The sequence below is a fragment of the Brachypodium distachyon genome, chromosome 3, assembly GCF_000005505.3.
Source record: "Brachypodium distachyon strain Bd21 chromosome 3, Brachypodium_distachyon_v3.0, whole genome shotgun sequence".
NCBI lineage: Eukaryota > Viridiplantae > Streptophyta > Magnoliopsida > Poales > Poaceae > Brachypodium > Brachypodium distachyon.
Genome location: NC_016133.3, coordinates 5,218,897 through 5,242,586, shown reverse-complemented (window position 1 = coordinate 5,242,586; position 23,690 = coordinate 5,218,897). Strand labels below are relative to the sequence as shown.

At 43.7% G+C, this 23,690-nt stretch overlaps 3 protein-coding genes across 7 annotated transcripts; 1 reads left to right on the top strand and 2 right to left on the bottom strand.

Moving 5' to 3' along the window:
* Nucleotides 1–422: 422 nt before the first annotated feature.
* LOC100841742 lies at nucleotides 423–6,091 on the bottom strand. Of its 3 annotated transcripts, none has more exons than XM_024460827.1 (13): nucleotides 5,919–6,091; nucleotides 4,595–5,825; nucleotides 4,308–4,510; nucleotides 3,965–4,162; nucleotides 3,801–3,872; nucleotides 3,299–3,394; nucleotides 2,758–2,837; nucleotides 2,597–2,672; nucleotides 2,311–2,521; nucleotides 1,933–2,126; nucleotides 1,745–1,868; nucleotides 1,551–1,640; nucleotides 423–1,326 (listed from the first exon to the last, which is right to left on the bottom strand). In XM_024460827.1, exons 2-13 carry the CDS (start codon nucleotides 5,193–5,195, stop codon nucleotides 596–598), a joined length of 2,676 nt encoding a protein of 891 aa, XP_024316595.1. In that variant the 5' UTR covers nucleotides 5,196–5,825; nucleotides 5,919–6,091; the 3' UTR covers nucleotides 423–595. The 3 variants fall into 3 exon arrangements, with proteins under 3 accessions (XP_024316595.1, XP_010233973.1, XP_003571249.1); XM_010235671.3 differs by having other exon boundaries at nucleotides 1,745–1,850; nucleotides 5,919–6,090; XM_003571201.4 differs by having other exon boundaries at nucleotides 1,745–1,844; nucleotides 5,919–6,088.
* A 1,440-nt stretch (nucleotides 6,092–7,531) lies between these two features.
* Nucleotides 7,532–11,513, top strand: LOC100840532 (protein ABHD18). Of its 2 annotated transcripts, none has more exons than XM_003571197.4 (6): nucleotides 7,532–7,833; nucleotides 8,765–9,201; nucleotides 9,808–9,892; nucleotides 9,988–10,157; nucleotides 10,435–10,748; nucleotides 11,077–11,513. In XM_003571197.4, the coding sequence occupies exons 1-6, from the start codon at nucleotides 7,547–7,549 to the stop codon at nucleotides 11,230–11,232; spliced, it is 1,449 nt and encodes a 482-aa protein (XP_003571245.2). In that variant the 5' UTR covers nucleotides 7,532–7,546; the 3' UTR covers nucleotides 11,233–11,513. The 2 variants fall into 2 exon arrangements, with proteins under 2 accessions (XP_003571245.2, XP_024317460.1); XM_024461692.1 differs by lacking the exon at nucleotides 7,532–7,833 and adding an exon at nucleotides 7,890–8,231.
* On the bottom strand, nucleotides 11,450–18,663 carry LOC100839004 (transcription factor TGAL9). 2 transcript variants are annotated; one of them, XM_010235669.3, is made up of 9 exons: nucleotides 18,211–18,663; nucleotides 17,501–17,601; nucleotides 16,590–16,753; nucleotides 16,308–16,442; nucleotides 15,921–15,998; nucleotides 14,270–14,315; nucleotides 13,804–14,108; nucleotides 12,053–12,295; nucleotides 11,450–11,941 (listed from the first exon to the last, which is right to left on the bottom strand). In XM_010235669.3, the coding sequence occupies exons 1-9, from the start codon at nucleotides 18,330–18,332 to the stop codon at nucleotides 11,744–11,746; spliced, it is 1,392 nt and encodes a 463-aa protein (XP_010233971.1). In that variant the 5' UTR covers nucleotides 18,333–18,663; the 3' UTR covers nucleotides 11,450–11,743. The 2 variants fall into 2 exon arrangements, with proteins under 2 accessions (XP_010233971.1, XP_003571241.1); XM_003571193.4 differs by having other exon boundaries at nucleotides 17,501–17,604; nucleotides 18,211–18,662.
* Between the last annotated feature and the right edge of the window lie 5,027 nt (nucleotides 18,664–23,690).

Sequence of the window (23,690 nt, the reverse complement as noted above, 5' to 3'; positions counted from 1 at the left end):
GATTTGTGGTTTTAGGGCCATGATGTGCACATTGATCAACTCTTTTGCCGGGTGTTGAGCAGAGATGTGTTAAACAATGCAGGCACTGACGAGGAGCTCTGATCAGTTGAGATTCTCCTGTATTTGTTTATGAGAGCGGATAGGATCCTAGACTTTGCTCTCCTCCCAATAGCTGGAGATGTATTCTAATTAGATGATGATTAGGCGCATGGGCTGGATTAGGCGTTGTTACCTGCTCCCATTATTTATCTATCTATTACCAGGATAGACAGTAGCATATATTCAGCAGCAGCTTCAGTTGCCAACATACAGAAACCGAAAAAAAGGAAAAAGAAAAAAGATCATGGCAGTATTGAGCAACTCAGGGATATGTTCCTCCTGCAAACAATAAAATTCAGACAAATCAGAAGTAACCGACTCGCTGAAGAAATTCCCAGTATTGCACTCAACTGTAATCTCATATAAGATTATTATTTCAGCAGAAACAACTCAGTTCCTCTTATGGTGTTGTTCTAAACTACATTATATATACACACACGAGAAGAAAGAGGTCGTGTCTCATTCTTGACAGTTTCTAGTAAGTAATCTTGCAGGCTCAGGCCACAAGGTTGAAGTAAACCGTGTAGAATTCGTCCCTCAAGCTGTACAATGGCTCCAAGAGGAAGTTCCTCCTCACCCCCTTCGCGACAAAGCTGATCGGATGGTACTGCCGAAGTGGAGTGGCCTGCACAAAGCTTGCCGCCTGCTCAAATATCCCGCCGATGCTCTGAAGAGAACTCTTGCAGCTGACCTGAATTTTTGTCCCAGCAGAGTAATCTGCTCCAGACACCATGAAGCATCCCGATTTTGTCCCGAGCTCGAGTGAAACTGAGTTCGGCTTCCCATCGAGCCCAGGTACTATGTCGAAGAAGGAAGCTGAGCTCTTCTGCGCAGAGAAGGTAAGGTTGTTGGTGATCACCGTTCCTGGCAGGTCGAATGGTTCAATCTGCACAGGGGTGCCTTTCAGGGCTGCGTTGTACGTGCCCTGCTGGCTTGTAGAGTCCTGAGAGTGTACTCTAAATGTCGCATGGACAGCAGTGTCGGTGCCGTCAATTGAAGGTCGTTCTTGCATTGTCAGAGAGCCATTTGAGCTTGACAGAACAAATGTCTTTCCATTTGATTCTTGCGTGAAGGTCATCAGTTGTGAGTTGTACGATGAAGGTACTGCAGTGATCCAGTCTGAAACTGCACTGCTCGCTTTCGCATCCCAATCACCAGAGGAGAGACCCGCAAGAACAAACGGACCAAATAGAATTGCTTGAAGAGATGCATACTGCGGTCGATCATCTGTAGCATGGTTGGCAATTAGTAACTGATCAAAGATTTCAGCTAAAATAAAACACAGTAGTTATCGTACAGCAACACAGCAGTTTTCCATTGTCATTGGTTGACATGACGAGTTATCGTGCTAAACTGCATCAGAAAAACTAGCTACATGCTGCTTTAACTTCCAATATATAGCGACGAATATAGTATTTCATAGTAGTTGAAATTTTCTACTTTCTTTTTACCTTTTATTGCTTCCGTCCTTAGGGAGATGGGGAATTGCAGTGACAAGTGTTCATCTGAGTTCCATTGTTTGCTTATTGAGAGCAAAGTTCCTGTCCAAACAATAATATCAAATAAAACACTTGTTTCCAAATGGAAAGTGATACTAAGTAACTGAACTGGTAATTTTGAGATTCCTTCATTCAAATGATTATACCTGGAGTTACTAATCCCAAATCTTTGCCAGTTAAAGTTGCTTTTGTCCCATTGGCAGATGTCCATGTTGGTATTCTTACATTCAATGTTGCAGATTGACCCTTTATCCAATAGAAATAAGAAAGCTAACTAGCTAAGTTATTATGCTTTCATAAAAATTTCATGTAAAGAAGTTTGAGAAGAATTTACCTTTGCAGAGACAGAGAGTGAAACTCGAAGATACGGGTCCGAAGAGCTAAGGGATTCAAGTTGTTGAGTAACGGTAAGCCCAGCTGTTTTCCAGTTAAAAGTGCTTGGTATGTACTGAATGATGTTGAGTGCTGGCGCATGTCCTTTCTCCTCAAAGTAAATGGAGTCGCCAAGTTTCGAAAATGATTCTATACCTGCAAATGCAAAACGAAAACTCACAAGGACTTCGTAATTTCGAATTACAACTTAGAACAAAATGCAAAAAAAAAAAAAAGATATAGCAGAGAAGTCAAAATTAGAAAAATGCCATAGTTGCTTCATTTCACATGAAGGCAGCAATGTCATAGTAAGCAGTAGTCAGCAGATTTACAGCATTACCTGTCCCATAACAACACCAGAATGAATCATACAGTGTTCCCCAACCATGATAGCCCACTGCTTTAGATCGTCCAGGAGCCTGTGGTAGCATGTAAATCATCACACCCGGATCCGTCCCTCTCTGGATGCTTAACACACCATTTATCAGTGCCCTTTCATAATAGTCCGCATATGATATTTCCTTTGTCCATCTGAAAAGGTTGCGGGAAACCTGCATACCGTTTGCATATTACATGTTTATGGGAGAGAGAAAAAAGTTTCACGGAACGATTTGATAATTGTAAACCTTGAGCATGTTGTAGGTAGTGCAAGATTCCTCGTTCTCGGTACTCAGAGTCGCAGCTAAACGTTTTGGATCATACCTGAAAAACGGTTAGGCTATAAGCTCATATCCCAAAGATAACTGTGGTCATTTAGTATTGAAATCAAGCATCTGAGTAATAGCACCAGAATTCGCCTGCAGATGTCCCACCAGTTGCATAGCTATGAGAAGAATTTATCATGTCCATAAAGGATGACGCAATTTGCTGTTTCAAGCATTAGGATTACGGTCAGTTTAGCTTCACCCAAATGGAGCCAAAATGAGAGAAGAAGAAAGCAGATGACACAACTTCAGTAAAATACCAACAGAATCTTTGACATGAAGCTGACACAAAAATGACACGAAGAAGTAAATAAAGCAGCATAATCAAGCATTCCTTCCTTCAGCCCGCCACACCCCAAAGAATTATACCAAGTGGACACAGTCTAGCATTTAATATCTTCTACACCAGGTTAAGCTATCCCAACTTCCCAGACCCATTTGCATATTTACCATTACTGGCGAGAGGCCTACACACACTAGAAGTGAAACAAGATATTGTTTTCATTCCGAAAGAGTTGCCAATATTGAACTATATACTTGTGATCATATCTCTGGACAAAATTTTCTCCATCAACATTGTGAAGTACTTCAGCTCTCCAGAAATTAAGGTTTGCATTCTTTTACCTTGTAAAGAACATCACCAGTAACTTCATATCTCATTTGTGCACCAATGACAACTGGAATGTGCGTATTAGAATGGAAGCCAGAAATACTGTCAGCCTGAAACAGAAACATAACACTCGATAACTCTCAATCCCAAGAAACTCCTGCAATAGGATTAGCAATAGTATTCTTGTATTCTGTGAATTAAGAGTCAGACAAAAGGAGGCCAATTTCAATTTTTATGTAGGTACGCATTGAAAAATTGTGAGTTTACTATATTCTACATATTCAATAAACACTTCATTGCAGCAGCGATCTATTTGGTATGCTGACAACAATTAAATTAAACCAAGCATGAACTCATCCAAATATTTGACATATTAAGCTATGATATAACATGGACATAATGCTAGGTGTAAACGAGACAAAAGGATGGTGAATCATTTACAATGAACTAACACACAGTCCTTACTGTTACTCAAATTATCAGAGGAGTCACGGCTAGGAGAACAAATCAGCAGACCTGAACTGCAAGCAAGCCAAGAAAGCATGGTTTGTCAAAGAGGTGAGCCAGTGTCAGGTGCTTCAAATCATTCTGCCCAAGTTAGAGAAACAAGCAAGTCAGAACTACATCCAAAACATGCTTCTAAAGCAGACAGCAAACTACACATAATCGGCAAATATCACCGTTATCGCGTAGAGTTGGTATAGCACATCATTCATGCCCCCAGTCTCCTCATTCAGCGATGCCCAGTGCCTCTCGATGCTGTATTTCTGTATGACATTCTTCACACGGCCACTGAAGTAATCAGCCATCCCCACAACCATCTCAAGGGCCTTGGAGCTTCCAGCCACTGTATACTGATCAAGAAGCCCTTGCATAATCTGCAGACCAAAATTCGCACTCAAGCAGTAGGACAACGTGTTAGAATCACAGGGAATCGAGGATGACACAGAAAACATGATGGCAAACAATGATTTGGAATTTTGGATCACAGCCTGACACAATTAAAAGACTGAATTTCTATACCTTGTGGATTGTGTAGTAAGGAGCCCAAACAGTGGTGAGGGCCTCGGCGCGGTCAAAGAACTCGGTCGGGAAGGCCGACAGGTACCCCATGCCCATCTTCTTCTGGCAGTCATAGAGCGTGTCAATGACCGACGACATCTTGGTGCGGAGGGTGTCATTGTGAGTGCTCGCCCACATCTTGGCGGCGGCAGTCAGGTAGTGCCCTGCAATGCAAAGACCATCATCAGGGTCAGGCCAACAGAAATTCAGTTGAATGAGCAGCACTGTAAGAATGTGCGACGGCGCACCGACAAAGTGTCCTCGGAGCTCGACGGAGGGGCCCTCCCATCCGCCGTAGGGCGTCCCTGTGGCCGGCAGGCCGGCCTGGGTCCGGAAGCTCCAGACTAGGCGGTCGGCGTCCAGGAGGAGCAGGTACTCCAGGTTGGTCTGCTGGGCCTGCCAGTACACGGTGCCCGGCTGCAGCCGCACGTCGTGCAGCGACGCCTCCGAGAGGAACGGCCCCGCCGCCGCCGCCGCCGGGCCGTCAATGGCCCCGTCGCCTCCGCCGCGGAGCTTGCGGTAGAGCATCAGCCAGTCGAACGCCTCGCGCGGCGGGGCCCCGTTGCCGCCGGCTCCGCCGGCTAGGAGCCTCCGCGGCATGAGCGCCATCCAGGCGGACTCGTCGGTAGGGATGAGGTGCTGCTCGTGTCCGTGGCCATGGTCAACGAGCCCTGGCAGCCGCAGCGCGGCGTCCTCCGACTCCGCTGCCCGCAGCTGCGCCGCCGCACGCTCCGTGTGCGACGCCGACCCCGACGCCGGGAACGTGTTGGTGCAGACCTTCGCCTCCGCGCCACGGAGGACGGCGGTGGCCAGAAGCACCGCCACCACCCCAAACGCCGCCAGCGCCATCTCTCCTCTCGCCTCGCCGAGAAATCTCGCTCACTCTTTAGTCCCCACTCGACTACCACCGCGGCGACAGCGCATAGGGGAAGAAGGGGAATTTACAAGAATCCCCACCGCTTTAATTATGACCGGACACCACGGCGTCGGCGGCAGGATTAACTACCAAGCGACGGCAACAAGGGCAATCAGAGAGGCGGATAATCGCCAAGATTAGCCGAGAATTGCACGCTAAGCAAGCCCAAATCACAGGTCAGCCGTCAGCCACTCACTCCGAGAGCCGGGAGGCGACTAGGCGAGCGAACGAGAGATGGAATTATCGTTGTTTGCTTCCGTTCGTGCGCGAGCCCGTGGACGGATCATCATCATCGGGGAAGACGCGAGAGATACGCATCGAGGGGGAGGCATGAGAGCGACGGTTGATGGTGGCAGGGAGAGATTCTTGCATCCTACGGGCCGCAAGAAGCATCCTACGGCATGGCAGCGGCCGCTAACAGCTTCCGCTTGCTTGCACGTCGGAGCGTTCGTTGGACAAACGGTGTCTATCTGACGACGATCGTCCAACGGCAGCGGTCGATGTCAGCTTTCGCAAATCGCGGTCGCAGATTCACTTGAGCGGCAGATTCCCCACTGCTAACCCTGTTCTTGGATTCACAAACCCAGGATAAACCGTTCCGTCAAAGAAAAAAGTGATAAAAGACTGACGATAAACAGCGCAAATTCAGAACGGACCACGGCCGTGAGCCTGTGATCTCCTCCTCCTCCGGTACCGGCCGTGTTCACCGTTCTGGATGAGAACGTATACAGTAGTTGGGGCTCGTACAGTAGAGTGCTGTCAACGAACTCTCGTCATCTGTGGTATGTTCCTTTTGACAGTACAACAAGAGTTTTTGGGTATGGTTCAGACTTGTCATTGTTTAGAATCCGGACGAGGATACGAGTTTATAGCAATGGTTGACACATGTCAACCAATAACGTTGCTTATCATGTAGCTGCTGAAACTTTGTTACGTGAAAGACCAACTGTTGTGTTCGTTAACTTTGCTTCCAAATTGCTTTGACACATTAAAAATACGGCATAACGAAGCACGCTTGCTCGTCTAGTTTTTCTTTCAAAGACAGACGAACACTCACATGGGCATGAATGTGTTTTGAACTGTTGTACAACCACTAACCTTTGACATGCTGTAAAAAAAAACACTAACCTCTGATGGTCGTCCAATCCTGTGATTATATATCAGATGATAACTGAAACATAAGTAACTGATAGTACACAACCACAAAGATACAAATAGTAAATGAAGACGAGGAGGTATAGAGTATTTTCAGATGTTGATGCTAGAGCTGGAAGGTGCTATAGACTCGGCCATCGACCTGAGATGGTGAGTTGTCTTTCTAAGTATGTAGGCTAAGAACTCAAGAAAATGATATGCTTTCTCCTTGAGTTAATTCTATATGGTGAGATATGAGGTTTATACAACTAGTGGTACTCGGCAAATGACAAATTTCACCTTACGGGAGTGGAAAATGAGCACAATGTGAAGAACTTGGTCCATGCTATCATGGGATACCAAATGAGAGAGAGGGTGGTTCATGGTTGGTCATGGATCCTTGCCCTTTTCCATGTGTCATTAACCTTCTTCCATCTAGCTCCCCCCCACCCCACCCCCTTCTTATATATAACAAGTACCTAAACTTGTAATTTGTTTGACAATTTAGTTTTTTTTAACACCGTGACTTCTTGAATCGGCATGAGCGCTGGTTCAGACACCCAGTATAGTCAAACTCGAGCAAGGGTTAGGAATTTTTCACGCTTTGGCCTGAAACCCATCACATCGTGAACAAAATAGCATCCCATCTCTCTCATTCGCAACGAGGCGAATTGCGCCAGTGACAGAGCAAGGATGTAATGAAGACGAAGGCCAGATATATATAATAGTTCTGAAAAGAACAAATCAAACAAGAAAACCCCATTCCAAATTTAAAATCCTTTAAAATTTATCAAAGAAAAACTTTTCACGCCCCAGGCCACAACCCTGGTTGCCCGGGGCTTGTCTCCGCCCCTAAATAGGGTGATCAGAGTGGTTCGATCGGAAGGCACATCAACAGCTTGGCCGCAATGATGTCACAACATAAAGAACGAGCATTCCTCCCTCCCGTTGCAAGTACAAAGGCTAAATTGTGCATATATTTCGATCACCTTAACTAAGGTCGTGTCTGGTATTGCACTGGGGTCTCATATTTGCTTTTGCCCCATCCATTTTTACCATTTATGATGTCAGATTACAATATAAACTCAACATGTGTAGCAACTTTTTTCTTTTACAAGCAACCTAATTTTTTACTGTCGGGGCTTTTAAGATGGACTGGATAAGCGTAAAGAGGTTTGTACCCCCATCTTATCCGCCACGTAATCAACCCCCTGCGTACCGTCCGGACCCAAACCAAAACAAACCACGTGCAACGTCAAAACTTTCGGCACGGCCGGCCCCGGCCGTCGCCCACCGTCTCGCGCCCGACAACGCAACCAAAAGCGTTCCTCCAAATCCAATCCATCCGCCCCGGCCAAAAGTTCAATCCCGACGCCAGCGACAGAGCCGCATCCGACCCTCCCGCCGTCTTCCTCGCGGCGCCGCGGATCCAACGAGGTAATTCTCGGCGCGTCGCCGCGCGCGCGGGTCTCCTCCATTCCCCTAACCCTCCCCTCTCTCCACTCCCCCCTCCTCCTCTCGCCGCCCGTGGATCTCGGTGCGAATCTGCGCCGATTCCTCACGAGGGGGGATTTGATTTCCCCCACGGGTTCGCGTCTCCTTCCACCGCGGATTGTGTCCGAACCGCCCGTGTGTTGTGTGTTTCGGTGGTTTCTTAAGCGATTCGGCGTCTGCTTGGCTGAGGGACGCAGTGTTGGATTGCGAGGCGGATTCCTGGTCTGAAACTTTATATAGTTAGATGCGATGATGCCTTGTACGCGGTAGAGAGCATATGGCGTACCTGCATTGAACGTCCCGGAGGTCAGGCAAATTTCTTCCAGATCTGCCTCGATTAGGTGCGTTCCTGTGCAGACGTCGTCGTTTTTTTTGCTGTCCTCGATATATGGTGTGGCTACGCCTGGATATGATGATACATTGATCTGGGGAATGCTACTCGTAGTGTATAAATGAAAATCCTCATCTCCTGGGGCTTTTATTTCCATCCTTATGGTCCTGTTATGTTTTTTTGTGTAAGGAAAAGGTGAACGTCAACTTTAAATGTGTGCTTGTGAGTCTAGTTTCATAATCCGCAACTCTTCTTTGACAGTTCTCAATTCTGGCCATAGTTTCTGAATTGATACTGTCAAACTATTGTGTTGTGTATATGCGCCAAATGCCTCCATGTTGTTGCTATGCTTTATCCAAATTCCAAACTAGTGGGTTTATTTGCTTTGTTCTGTGCTTGCATCAAGTTTTATCCAAATAAGTGAGCATGTGATGCTTAATATGCTGAAAGCCACTCTTTTGCCATTAATTGTGAAATGTCCCTCATACGTCAAATTTCTTAGGATATGCTGACTTTGGTTACTGTTAAATATTTTTGGTGCAGGCATCTCTCAGTGTCAACTAATAAAGTATCAGTAATCAACATTAGCAGACATCCATTGAATATGGTATCAGTGAATCTTGGGTTGGTACATTATGTTTTGGACCACATATATGGGACTGTCCTTCATCGCACGAAATTAGGGACACCGTTTTTCTCAAAAGGATGGGGAGGTACCAGACTTGTTTTGTTAGAGAGGATGGTCAAGCAGCTATTCCCAGAAGCACCTAGTCAAAACTGGCCACCAACTGCGGTGCAGCCCATATGGAAAACAGTTTGGGAGACAAAGAATTCTTCTCTACGAGAGGGTGTTTTCAGGACCACATGTGATGAGCGACTAATCGACGCATTGCCTCCTGAGAGTCACAATGCAAGAGTTGCTTTTCTTACACCCAAGTCTGTCTCGCCAGAGAAGATGGCGTGCGTGGTCCATCTGGCAGGTACAGAGTTTTTATTTCCATCCTAATTTATCTTGATGTACCCAGTGTCGAAGCCAGCCAATTTGTGAAGCCTGGGCAATATCTAAGCCTAAGCTAGCATTTGCCCATACATTTTTACTAATTTAAACATCATATTTACTCTAGTTTACACAAAAATTCAACCAGGAGACCTGGCAGCTGCCCGGGGTGATGTACCACTGTCATCTCGCTAGATAAATCTCCTTCCAATGAGAGAATTTACTTTTCGTGCCTTTGGCATTTACATATTACTGGTTGGACACTAGATTGATTGGTAATATCTGATGCCTATGTAGTTCTGAGGCATTTAGTTCCCCTCACCTCATTTACTCAAATCAGGATAAGTAGACTTCTAAAATGTAGCAGATCCAACGTTTCCGTCTTACAATTACTTGAGTTAAATGACTAGCAATCTTTCTGGTCCTAGAACTCCTGTTTGCACGATCAGATTCACTTCTAACTCACAAGCAAGATAATGATGTTCTTTGTTTTTCCTGGAGTTTTGCACACTGATTATCTCTACTTACAAAGAAATTTGATCAGAGACTCGTAATTATTAATCTAGGTAAAAAAAATTCAATAATGTAGGCACTGGTGATCACTCATTTGAGAGAAGGTTGCGGCTTGGTGCACCTCTTTTGAAGGACAACATTGCAACTATGGTTCTTGAGAGGTGAGGTTTGTGTAGTAGGGTTATCTAACATTTTTCCTCTGATACCGAATCATCCCAAGTAACTTGCAGGGGCTGACATCTCAAATGAAATGCAGCCCATATTATGGACAACGACGTCCTAGCATGCAGCATGGGTCAAAGCTTCAATGTGTGAGTGATTTGCTACTCTTAGGAAAAGCCACTATCGATGAAGCTCGCAGTCTATTGTACTGGTTGCAGTCTGAGGCTGGTTATGGCAAGATGGGCATATGCGGCCTCAGCATGGGTATGTACAAAGGATCTGCAGTGGCTTAACCTGGTTTTCCAAGATTCATGTACTTTTTACCTTCTAAAATTCACCTTACAAAGTGGTGGCAAACTGGCAATAAATATGAGTTTGCTTAAAGAAATCTCCTATCTCCTATCTCTATTAGAAAAAAGTGTCATATGAATAATATGATATGAGCGTTGTTTTTACTTCAGAAACTTTATCCTGAGCTTACAGAAACTATATATGAAATGTTTTGCCGTTTATGCTCATAAGCATTGTTTATTAATAACAGGTGGCGTACATGCTGCAATGGTTGGATCCTTGCATCCTACACCAATTGCCACACTACCATTTCTTGCTCCACATTCTGCTGTGGTACCTTTTTGTGAAGGACTTTACAGGCATGCCACTGCTTGGGATGCATTGATGGAAGATGCAGCAGCATTAGCTCAAGATGCAACTTCTTTGACAGAAGATGCGGCACAGAAATCTGGAATCACTATTGAGCAAGTAAAAGACAGGTTACGGTCGGTGCTCTCTCTGACTGACGTCACTCGATTTCCAGTACCAAAGAAACCACAGGCTGTCATTTTTGTTGGTGCAACGGTTAGTTCCACTCTACAGTTTATTTATCACATATATATGATCCACATCCACATATGATAATGCCAACTGGGACTTCTAGTCTCAACCTACTTGGTAGATTCCTTCCGAAGTAGGAGTAACTCACCATCAGCTTACATTACTAGTTCAATATGGGCTTTATTACTACTATTCCAGCAGCATACCATATTTCTCCATTACTTGAAAAGTGAGAATAGATGTCTTTTCTGTGTCATTAGTGTTTCGAAGCTGAAACCTTTTTGCTAATATCAGATATCAGAATTTCTACCATTGGAACTTGTTTCGGGTCTAAAGCAATATTCTCGTTCAGGACGACGGTTACATCCCCAGACACTCCGTCATGCAGCTCCAGAAGGCATGGCCGGGCTCAGAGGTCCGGTGGGTAACAGGAGGCCACGTGTCCTCTTTTTTACTCCACAATGACTCGTTTCGCAAGGCCATCGTCGACGGCCTTGACAGGTTATAGCGGCAGTGGAGGCTGCTCATCCCTGTTTCTTTGTGATTCTTGTGTACCCAGGAGGGATATTACACCAGTTGAACTCCGTGAGCTCATGACGCATGCATCTCTTGTTCATATTTTTTTTAAAGAGAGCTGAGAAATGGCACATTAATTAGTTGTTGTAACTTAATTAATATGTTTCCCTCAGGTTGGGACAATGGTTGTAGATCACAATTGTAACATGTAACAGCAATACAGTGTGTCCTGTTGATTCTTTTAACTGGCAATAAGATCATTCACAAAGCCAACTCCATCGTGTCTGGATGAAGCAGCTCTTATTTTTATACTGCCTAGCTAGTTATCAGCTAGTACGCATTGGAACTTACTCTTGATATATATACACAATTACACAAACTAACCAAGCTCTCGTCAAAGCAGCAAGAAATGGATCATCATCTGATCATCTCTATATACTGTGAATCTAAACAATCTGTTCTAGGTGTGTGTGTATGCAGCTAGCTAAGGGGGATGTAGAAATTTATGGGTGGATCCGGCCGCCGGCGCCGGGCGGGGTGGGCTGGCCACCCTGGCCCTGGCGCGGCCGCGCGAGCCAGAGGGAGCTGAGAGCCCGGAGGCGCTGCGAGTAGTCGGCGATGGCGAGGAAGCACCGCGCCGCCTGCCTCGCCGTCAGGATCTGCGGCAGCCTGTGCAGCATCTGCAGCCTCAGCGTGTCTGCCTGCGATCATCATATCAAACGAAGAAGAAGAATCAATATACAGATAGCTAGCCAATGTAGCGTAGCAGCTGCATTTGCAGTGCATGGGTGGCTGTTGTCTTGTTACTCTACCTGTCTGACGAAGGCTTCGAGGGAGGAGAGGTTGGCGATGGCGAGTGACATGTGGGCCATGTAGGCGGCCATGTCGGGGTAAGGGGACAGCAGGGCGTCGGAGCAGACGACGTCGGAGAGGGAGAGGCGCGCCGCCTGCAGCTCCTGGTCCAGCGCCTCCTCCCGCTCCCGCACCCACCGCTGCACGTCGCACACGCTCGCCACCTGTTGCTCCGTCAGCGGCTCCACGTGTCGCAAAACAACCTGTATATATTTTTGGTCATACTTAAAAAAAGGTTGAATAAACGACTAGAATTTTATAAAAAAGAACAATGAGTACTCCGTTCTTAAATATAAGAAGTCATAATGTTGTCCTAAATTTTCAAAAAAAAATAGTTTTGTGCTTAGTCAAAATTTCACAAGATGATAGAAAAATCTACTAAGATCATCAATATCAAATGAGTATATTTTTAAAATGTGTTACAAGGACAGTAATAAAACTAATTTGGGTTCTAAATGTTGGTAGATTTTTTATAAACTTGATCAAAATATGAAGAAGTTCGGCTTAAATCAAAGATATGACTTCTCCTTTTTCGAAAAGGGATAAGCCCCAGCCTCTGCATGCATCAATCGATGCGCATAACCATCTTTATTACGAAGTTCGTATTAAAGTATTAACATATTACAATTCATGGATCACATAACGTGGATACAAAAATCAACTAGCGAAAAAGATGATACATAATATGTCTATGGAGCATGAAGCAAGAAGATATGACTTCTTATATTTAGAAACGAAGGACATAGCATCATATATATCTGAGACACATGAATAGGCAAAACTTTTGAATTAGATTGTTTGTACAAGTTTCAATTAATGTCTCCTCTAAGCTTATTTGTCTCATATTTAGGATTGTCATTCATGCAGTCCAACGAACCTAATTAATATTTCGCCTCAGCTTTAGTCGCCCCATCAGTTCCGTCTAGAAATTATTCATTGGCTAACCTTATGTACACACGTCCTGATCCATCCCCCGTCTACATCCTATATCTAACGTACTTCCCTCCTTCACCAACTTTCTCTTGCACATCACCACGTACACCTTCCCACAGAGAAAATAACAACTACAAGCATCTCTAGTAATCAATCTTAGCCAAAGACTTGCAAAAGCCTAACTGTTCCATCAACGTTCTGGGGACCTTTCACCTACTTAAGATTAGCTAGTGAGATAGCTAGCTAATCCATCGCATATATGTCTCTCTCTCTCTACCTAATGTTCTAGAAAAAAACGTGGTTTCTCCGTTCACCTTGACAATTATAGTTTGCATATAAAAGTTGTGTTTCTTTTGTTAAAATATCTTGAAGTACTTGTTTTGTTTTTAGTTACTCCCTCCGATCCATAACAAGTGTCTGGAATTTAATACAAAATTATACTAATTTCAGACACTTATTATGAATTGTAGAGAGTACTCAATAGCTCGAAGGTGTGTTTTTGTGCAGTTTACTTTTTTTGAAAAGTTTTTTGTGAGAAAATCAGTTAATGGTTAAAGTGTTATATTAGAGACCGTATCAATGTATCCAAAACAAGTATTGCACCATTTAGCTAGGGAAATATCCTTTTTAGAATGTCTAGCTATTTCAAAACGGGCCAAGAAGTTTTTAGTTCTGTTTCAATCCTAAGCATTCATTATTTATCCAACAAAGTAAAAGAATAAGAGAGGTTACATTGCATGCGTGCACACTACGAGGTAATAAGGGCAAATATACGTACCTTGACGAGGTCGGAGGGGCGGGAGCCGCCGATCCAGAGGAAGCAGCGCTCTGCGGCGGGGAGCCACGTCCCGGAGACGAGGTGGAAGACGTCGGCCCTGGCCACGGCCGACTTGAGCTCCGCCAGCACCACGTGGTGCGCCGCCGCCGCGTCCACCAGCTGCCGCAGCTGCCCTCCATCGTCCTGATGACCCTGCTGATGCTGCAGGTTGTTATCGTCCAGCTCCACGGCCGCCCGCAGGTGCCGCATCATCCTCTCGTGCTCCTCCACCCACCGAGCGTGCTCCCCGTCGAACCACGCCGCCTCTGCTAATTGTCATTCATTCCATTTTTGCATAAACATATCATTATATAAACAGGGAATTCTGTGACTAGCTACTAAGTTGAATAAGGAAGCAGTTTATAATTTGTTTGTGATGATGCATGGTGTTGAAGAGTTTAGGTTCAGTAGCTGGTTCAGTGCGTGCCTGGGCTTAGTCCTCCGATGCCAGCTCCACCGCCCAAGATTGCACCCTTTTGTTGCAGAAATACGGAAATGAAACAAACTAATTAGCCAGTACTAGAATAAAAAAAGATAATACAATCATGTTTTTCTCTTAGGCTTGTATACAGCTTCTTGTTCAAGTGTAGCATGCACATTTATAAGTAGTTTCTCTCAAGATACTAGATCCAATAAGAATGACTATATATATCGGTCGATTTGGAAATAATTATTTCTCAGTAAACTACTCATAACCACAAGGTTCTTCAACAGTACTACGGGGAATGAATCATCGGTTTGACAGCCTACCTTTGCAAGGGATGTTACTATACAAGGGATTCGGGTTTTCAACAGTACTATGTGTCCCTACCCACTGCATGTCTACCGATCTAAGGTTCTCACCTATTGGGATGGATGACGCGACCAATTCTTCGTAACTTTTATACTAGCTAGACGCAAGAGATTTTCCTCAAGAGCTCAAGACCCAATACTCGAACATCGAGCGCCACCAGACAGAAGTCACCATGTAAAGCCGCCATCACTCTTGTCGAGACAACATTGCCATGCCTCCAACCTTGATGGCTAGCAGCCAAACACAACATAATGCCCCATATGCCTATAGAGACCCGTCTTTCTAGGAACTAGTCGGGAACAATAAAGTCATAGGCCTCGCACATGACATTCGTGTGACATGTCTAAACAAGATCATCTAGGGGTCGCTAAAGTATGAGTGACTACTGTCGTTCAAGCGAAGGTATGTCTAGGAAGGCATGACCTTACCAGCGGTCTGATTAGTCAATTAAGATGATGTGATTAGGGAATAAAACGCCGCCACAAAAGCCAGATTGCCATGTATGTATGTGCACACATTCCATGGACCAAAGATCAGGAAGTACCGACCTCGTCCATGGCGAACACACCGAGCCTCGAACCCAACCCCTACAGGTCCAGCCAACCACAATGGCTGTCGTAGATCAACGAAGCCGTGGAGGAGCCACACCTAGAACCATAAGTCATGCAATCGACGACATTGATTCTCGAATTAAGCCGCATCCCGTGTTGTAGTCGCAAGCCCCACGAATAAGAGAGCCATGGCAGGGGCACACACACACACACCACCACAATCTTCAAGCACCAGAGAACGCCAGATCAGCTACCGCCCCAATCCACTATCGCCTTGTACCGCAACACTACCAATGGTGACACACACCATGCCCACCGTGCAACCGTTGTCATGCCAGCCCTCCATGATGATCATGCAAGGGGAAGCGACCTTGCTGTCACGCAAGGGTATATATGATCCCACTGTTGCCGTCCGTCGTGCATGTCCGTGGAGTCTTCCAGCAACGATGAATTAAGGGGAAGAGGCGAAGAGAGAGGGTAGCTTTGGTGGTCGATCGTTAGGGTTCCAAGTTCCGTAAAGGGGATTTGCCCCCCTCTTATGTTCTAAATATATTGTTGCATTGTAGAAAAATCTCAATCTCCTAACTTAATTATCTCTAATACTCCCTCCGATTCATAATAAGTGTCTCATGTTTGGTACAGCTTTGTACTAACTTTGTATTAAATTTGAAACACTTATTATGAATCAGACGAAGTAGTACATGATATTCATGAGTCACGGCTTGTATGCTTACCTGAGCGCTGCATCTTTGCATCTCCTGTTCCATCTGGGACAGCCTGATCCTGCTCGTCTCCAAGTTTTGAATGTAAGCCTACACGTTGGCAGACAAGACAAATCAAACACCAATCATCATACATGCACCAAAGTCTTAGGGAAAATGTACTTGTCGACTTGTCGTACAAAAATGTGAAAACCTTTTGGGGCCGGCCGGCCCTAGCTAGCTAGCAATAAGACATGTACAAACACACACATATGCACTTTTAGGTGGCAGGTTAACTTCATCAATCAGCCTAATTGTATGCTCCTATATAAGCACCAAACAGCTACTACTCCATGTTTTAATCATAAAGTTAATGACTGCAATTAGCAGAAACTAACTATAGATTACTGCAATAAGTACCTTCTTCCTGAGCCTGCTCTTCCTGGCGGCCTCCCGGTTCTGGGCAAGCCTCCTGAGAGTCTTGGCGTTGGGCGTTCTGGGGCCCTCCTGCTCCGAGGTCGACGGCGTGCCGCCCCCGCCGCCGCTTCCTTCTCTCTGATTAATCATATAGCCATACCACAATTCGTCACTTACAACACAATATCACAAGCTAGCTTGTAAACTGACTAATTATACTCTTTGACGGTGTCACAAAGCAGTCGAGTATAGTAGCACTATAAGGGAGTACTATAGTTAATTAACCTTGACGGCTGCCTTGCCGTTCTTCCCCGGCGCCGGAGCCGCCGGCCTCGACGGCTGCTGCTTCGATGAACCGGCGGCGACGTTCGGCGGCGGGTTAGCTGCGGCCCTCGGAGAAGGTTCGACGACGACGTGCATCGGCCGGGAAGGGAAGATGTTCAGAGTCTCTGCATGCACAAGTGAAAGAAGAATTAAGAGGAAGAACTGAGTATAAGTCTATCTGCTCGTCGCGTTTCTGAAGTTACGTAGATAACACGTATATTTTCGACGTGCATACGGAACGTTCACACGTGTGCATGACTGCGCATGCACACGGTGAAATGTTAGATTCCCAATGTAATATGGTTTCACACTCATGGGTATGTATAGTTAATTTGTAAGCATGGAAATATATAATGTGATGGGCAAAGAAAGCCAAGAGAAAAAATGTTTCTGCAGCCTTCTTCTGGCAAAGTAAGATCATCCTTTTTGCAAGAATACAAGAACATCGATCAGCAGGTGTTTGTTACACGTCACTCTCCTCCAAATAGGTTTTTCTGGGGGGGAACAGTTGACATGTCGGAGAACAGAAGCCTTTGAGCGAAAAGAAGGAAAAAAGAACATAAGATTTCATTATTTGCCTATGCCGAAACTCAACCAGACATGCATGCATGTCAAATCGCAGTAGACATATGCCATGTATGAAACTTATGGTTCAAGAAGTAAAGTTTAGGTATCGCTAAAGAAAGAGCTAAACTTTACAGTACATAATGTATATATATAGAAATGATATTAATTTATCGGCTATATATATAGCCTTCTCAAATCAATACTAGTTATTCAGGGCGCGCTACATTAATTCATTTTGATAATTTATGATATTTTCTGAAGTTCCATGAAAGATGCAATTAATTATGTAAGCATGTCTTACGTACGTGGTTGTTCTTGAACCGATGTTTGATCCTGGCTGTTGAGATAGAGGAAGAGGGCTTGATCAAGTTCTGCCATGTCGTCGTATCCTCCGCCAGGGTCCTTTCTGCTGCACTTGCACAAATTAATATAGCCGAGAATTACAAAATGATTACCGATCATCATTGTTAAGTTAGTTGCTAGCCCACACATATTTTAAGGTGTCAATCAGAGAGAAGCAACACTCCAAGATATTAAGAGGATAAAATGCTGGATCAATCAAGCTTTGAGATTCTTAATTAACAAATCCACCAGAATGTTCTGCTATGACACCTTCAATTCATTTCAGTCTAGTTAACTGAAGAGAAAGGCTAAAATTCTTGGGAGAGAGATCATCAAGGAAACGAAAGTTTCTTATGGTACCAAGTCTAGCTATTTAGTTGTACCATCGCCTTCTTTAAATTTGGACCAAACAATATCAAAATAAGTCAACAAACCCTGAAGTACTATAGCCTTCAATCAAAGATGCTTAATTACTTCATCCCCAAGCCTCCATATTAGACCATCTTAAGTTACTCATGCAGGCATATCATAACTACTCCAATACATGAGCAACTCCAAAGCTCAAGATTCTTTTTTCCACCAAGAACAAAAGTAACATAAATGGTATCAGGAGAACTTTAATTAATTACTTGCAAAGAAAAGGAAGGACTCTTCATGGCGTGTTAGGGTTTACATGATGTTTCCATGGATGGAGGAGGTAGCAGCAGCAGCAGAAGAAGCTTGGATCATCCCGGTGTGTGCTGAACAGGAAGCAGCCAGCTGCTCATGAGGCTGCTGCCATGGCCTATCCCCCATGCAAAACTCTCCAAGCTAGCTACTGTCTTCTCAACTAATCACCTCAATCCGCCAGCAAAACCTATCCACGAACCGGCTCCTTGTTCTTGTTCTTCACATGTAGAGCGCCGCCCCCGATCGACCCAGCGGAAATATAATTAATCACCAGTAACCGCGATTCGCCGCAATTCCTTTTCTCACTTCGTAGCTATAGCTTCTCGATCATCCCCTAGCTTGTTACTAGAAGGATTCGTCGCTTATTCCTCTGACCGGAAGCTGGCAAAGGGGAGGAGGAGGACTTGTAGCATGAGGTGGAGTGCTTGCACAAGAAATATAAGGGGAGTGGTTGCAAACCTTGGAAAAAGGCAGACAATAATTAGACTTTTTTTATTAAAGGGGTGGGCACAAGAATACGATGTGTGATTAATTGGATCGAGTCGGTAGGGATCGATGGCTGGTTTCGTGTACTTGCTTTGTCAAATGTTTGGAATAGTGGATTAGTACTATTTTAGCCGTTGTTTGATTTGTTTGGATGGAGTGATCGAGAAACTTATCCTTTTTTTCGACTTACTATTTTGTCAGGACCATGATGTGTTTGGGGATTAGTTGGGTCCTTGAAAACGAATCAACCATGGATTGGACAGCAACAATGAATCAATCAACATTCGACGACGATTGACACTGCATATATTTTTTTTGGGGTTGTGCAGAGATGTGTGTTTACCGAAGGCATATATTACAACTATTATATAACTCGTTTGGCTCTCATTATTTGGTTTTGGAATTTATTTTGGATTCAAGAACCAATTTGTTTGGCTGACACGAAATTGGATACATGAACCATTATCACACCTATACTTAATCTTAATATTACTCTCTAAAAGACATTATTTCTCTCGAGACAATCTATAAATCCATGTGCAGACAAACATGACTTTAATCTAGAATTCAACAATAAAATGAAAACCATATCTGAAGTTGATAGCATTTCATTTATACCAAATGAAACAAAGGTTGCCAAACGAGTTGAATTTCATAAAACCACACCTTTTGTGACTATGGTTTCACGGAACAACACTTGTTGCTAATCTTCAAACAGAATCACTGATCTTCAGGCAGGCATTCTCGAACAATCCAAATGAACCAGTTTAGGTCTTTTGACAGAGTTTCTGACATGTGAGTCCCGCAGGTCATATGACAGGTGGCCAGGTGGGCCTTTTTTTTGCCACGTCACACTGCTACATAATCACTTATTTCTGACACGTCAAAACACTCTTGTCTGACGCAAAACGGACGTGTCACCCGTTAGCTCTTTCAAGTAATCATATTCCAGACAATTAGGAACAGGGGTTTTTCTGCGGTATGTTAAGCATAAAAAAGAACTGCGTTCTGAGTTCTCCGGCCCACTAGAGTCATCGGCGCATTATTAATCGCCATGCACATATATAGTTCTTCGTTCTGCGTGTTGTCGGAGTCAAATAATACTCATGCATATACATATGTCCAACTAAGCTAGTTGACCTCGGATGATGCACTGCATCTACGCGCATTCTTCATCCATCCTCTCTTCTTAAAACACAAAGCAAGGAAATGGAAGATCAGCTTGATTAGATATCATTAAAATTCAACCAGCAAAGGAACGAATGATATGACATGATATGGTACGAATTAAGCTAAAATAAATTGTAAAGGGCGGCTAGTTTGGGCAGATCAGATCTATGATCAAGACTGATCGATCGACGGACACGAAGGCCGAATGGATCAAATGACGTCAGGCTGACGATGCAAACTACGCTAGCCCACCTGTCACCATCGGCTAGTCGATCGCTTCGTCCTTTTACCTGTTGAATTGTTATTTGTTTGACAGCTACCTGTCACTTTACTTTGGTTAATCATATATGCACAAAAACTGTTAACGACTCCACTATTAATCCAGATTCCAGACACGACTTACCAAATTCTGCAACACAAAACAAAACCTACTACCCTAACCCCCGTGTTGCGTACTCGCTAGCTTTGGCTCATGTGTTCTTCAAGAGATTCAATAATGGGTTAAATTAAACGAGAAAATAAAATAAAGATCTGGCATGCACATAGATACTACTCCCTCCAATCCTAAATTATTGATTTATAGCTTGCATAGAAAACAAATTGTGAGCTTTATGTCTTTTTAATAGGCCAAAAGGATCTTTTCGTTTTCAGGAAACTTGAAAATTGCAAATAATACTGAGTCATGTCTACATGTGAGAATCTAATTAATGAGAATTTCTAGCTAGAAACATTTTGAGAGAACAATTTTTAGGAGATAGTACTCCGGAGCTCCATTCGACGTTTTCGGCTTGGCCTTTCCTTTATGGGCATGTTTGTTTACCACAAGTATACCTAACAAAAAAAAATTAGCTAGCCATATTTTGGCCAAGGTTTTAGTTGTCCAACATTTGGCAATATTGACAAAAATAAAATAAACTACAAATGGTAGTAAAATAATCTACAGATGGTTATAAAGCAATGGCTTGTCAAAATATTGGCAACCATCCAAAGGAGGGTAAAAAATTAGTCATGGACAAAATATTAATAAGATTGGCTTTGGTCCTGAACCAAACGCATCATAATCTGCAAAGCATGACCGCAACTATTCATTTGTTCGCCAAACATAATCATGACGTCACGTACTAACCAATTGCGGCTATGTCCAGATGGTTGAAAAGTATTTAAAAAATCACATTAACTGATAACTACAATATGTAACTTATAGACATCGAGTATTTTGTAGTATTGGCGAAACCCGAGGGGCACTTGACAGCACACTATTTAGTACTTTCTCATTCCTAAATATAAAATTTTCTAGATTTGTCACTTTTTCGGAAATGAGGATAAACCTCACCCTCTACATCGACCGATGCATACTCGCTATGTCCACAAATAAGTGTACTTTAGGTTTTGTCCTAAGTCAAACTTTTTTAGGTTCGACCAGCTTTGTTGAAAAATGTAGCATGTCATCAAATCAGTATATTATGAAATTACATTTCAAAAACGGATCTAATGATACCAATTTAGTGTCATAGTGTTGATACATTTTTCAATAAAGCCAGTCAAACTTTTATTATCTTTGACTTAAAACAAACCTAGAAGTACACTTATTTGAAACGGAAGGAGTATATTATTACAGCCAGATTTTTCCTAACCCCAACCTTTTTGAAATTTGAAAATCATAAAAAGATACCAACATTTACAACTTTGGATTAGTTTTACTATTAACTCCTCACTCCCGCTACTGATCTCTGTTTTTTTTTTGGAAAGGAGGATAATCATCGTCCGCAGTTCTACACCGATTGATGCACACAATCATAACTGTTGATCTTTATGCACGGAGTCATGAACCGATGCCTATGCTGTTTTCTTTTTTAATAAAACGACCGGTGCCTAGTCTTACCAGAAGATCCCCACCGAGTTGTTTTCTTCTTCTTCCAATTAATATTCTTCCATCAAACGCATGGAGCCAAGTTTGAGAAAGAAAAGCAAGCACCATTGTGCGAATATAATAAAACAATTAATGTCAACGGCAGGAAAAACCAATCGTTTCAGATTATCTCAAGATCTGCGATGCTGTCGTCCTGGTTGCCTACAAGACGAAGGGTGGCCCGTTGATGTCAGAAGTTAAAGCAACGAGAACTGCGGAAAATGTCGGAAGCGAAAGCACCAAGAAGGCAGTAGGAGGTCAGAGGAAGGTGTTGCAGTCTTTCACTCGAGTCAAGTCTAAAAGCTAGGTTCAGAAGTCCATACAAAAAATGTTGATTAATAGTCAGCGCAAAATGTTACGTAGTAATATAAATGGTTCCGTACTTCCGTGTCTACGCTAGAGGCTTATCGCGGGAATTTTGTACTAAGAACTAAGAACTACACGGTTCTTCCTGAATTCCTCTGACTCTCGTACAGCTCCCACATGGACTCCTCCGACTACAACAGGTCTAGCTAGTCCTTGCATGCATGTTGCTCGCATGAATCCATGATCGAAGAGCAAGGAGGTTTATTTTAGGGAAAAAGCTCAGCTGAGCTCGGCCGTACCACGCCTTCAATCTCGGACCGTTTGACCATCACCGCACGGCCGGCCGTACGATATGCAGATGTGGGACCTGGCATTTTTAGATCAACAACTAACACATTTGTTAGCAGAACGAGTCACAGCTCGCGGCTATAGTTTCCCCGTACAGCTCCCCCACCATATCTCCGACACCCACGAGAGGAGTGCTTCCGATATCGTGCAAGGGCATGCCATTGCCGAATTAACACCATATGCACATGCTCCACCCGCTTGCTTGGCGGCAAAGGGTATCCAAACATCAACAAGTCAACGAATGTTATCAGGGTATCATGCCATCGAGACTACGCCACATACACCATCCTTGATGGCTGGAGAGAGTTGCTGACACTGGGAGTTGGTCCACGGACGCTATCAAAGGGCGTTGCAATACCGAGACTAGACAGATCACAAACACAAACCTTGATCGCGAGCTGTCATGTCGAAAGGCTTCTGAAGACGAGGTGCCGGAAAATCCACATTGTTACAAACACGTTTATTACGGACGGTCATTGTCCGGTCGAAAAATATCGCTTCAGTGTGTTTCGATGGAATATAGCCTACGATTTTTGGTTACCTAGATGATCGCCGTTAGAACGTTTCATGGACTATTTCATGTTTCGTGACCCTCGGTACACGGTTACGGTTATGGACAGGTTTTGCCCTCTTGAAAAATTCGTCTTTCTTTGTACGGTATAGCCCAAGATTTTCAGGTCGCCGGACGATTTTCATGTATCGTGAATTCGTGATCCTTGGTACACGTCTACGATGAGAAAATATCACCGCTCTGTGCGTTTTCATAGACTGTAGCCCACGATTTTTGGATATTCAAATAACTTTTTTGGATATTGTTAACCCCCTACAAGCAGTTTCCGCATGATTAGAAAATATCGTTGTTCGACTTTTTAATACCGGGGATTCCTGGATATCGAGAACACCAGTGCAATGTACTATTATAAACAATTTTTGGCCAATTGACAAAATTATTGCCATTATCTTTTGTGACTAAAGTACATGACTTTTGAGGCTGCGGTCATTTTTCACGTATCGTGACCTCTCGATTCACGGTTACCAAAAAAATCATCGTTTTTGACGTTTTTGTAAACTATAGCGGTATAATCCATGATTTTTTAATATTGATATTGTATCCAAGCAGTTTCTGCTTGGTTAAAAAATGTCGCCGTTCAGATCGGTTTGTGGGTTATACTACAGGCTCATAGCCCATAATTTTTATATATGAACAATTATTAGATATACCATGATTACCCGCTACAAGGTAAAAGGGACTTTTTAACTGCTTG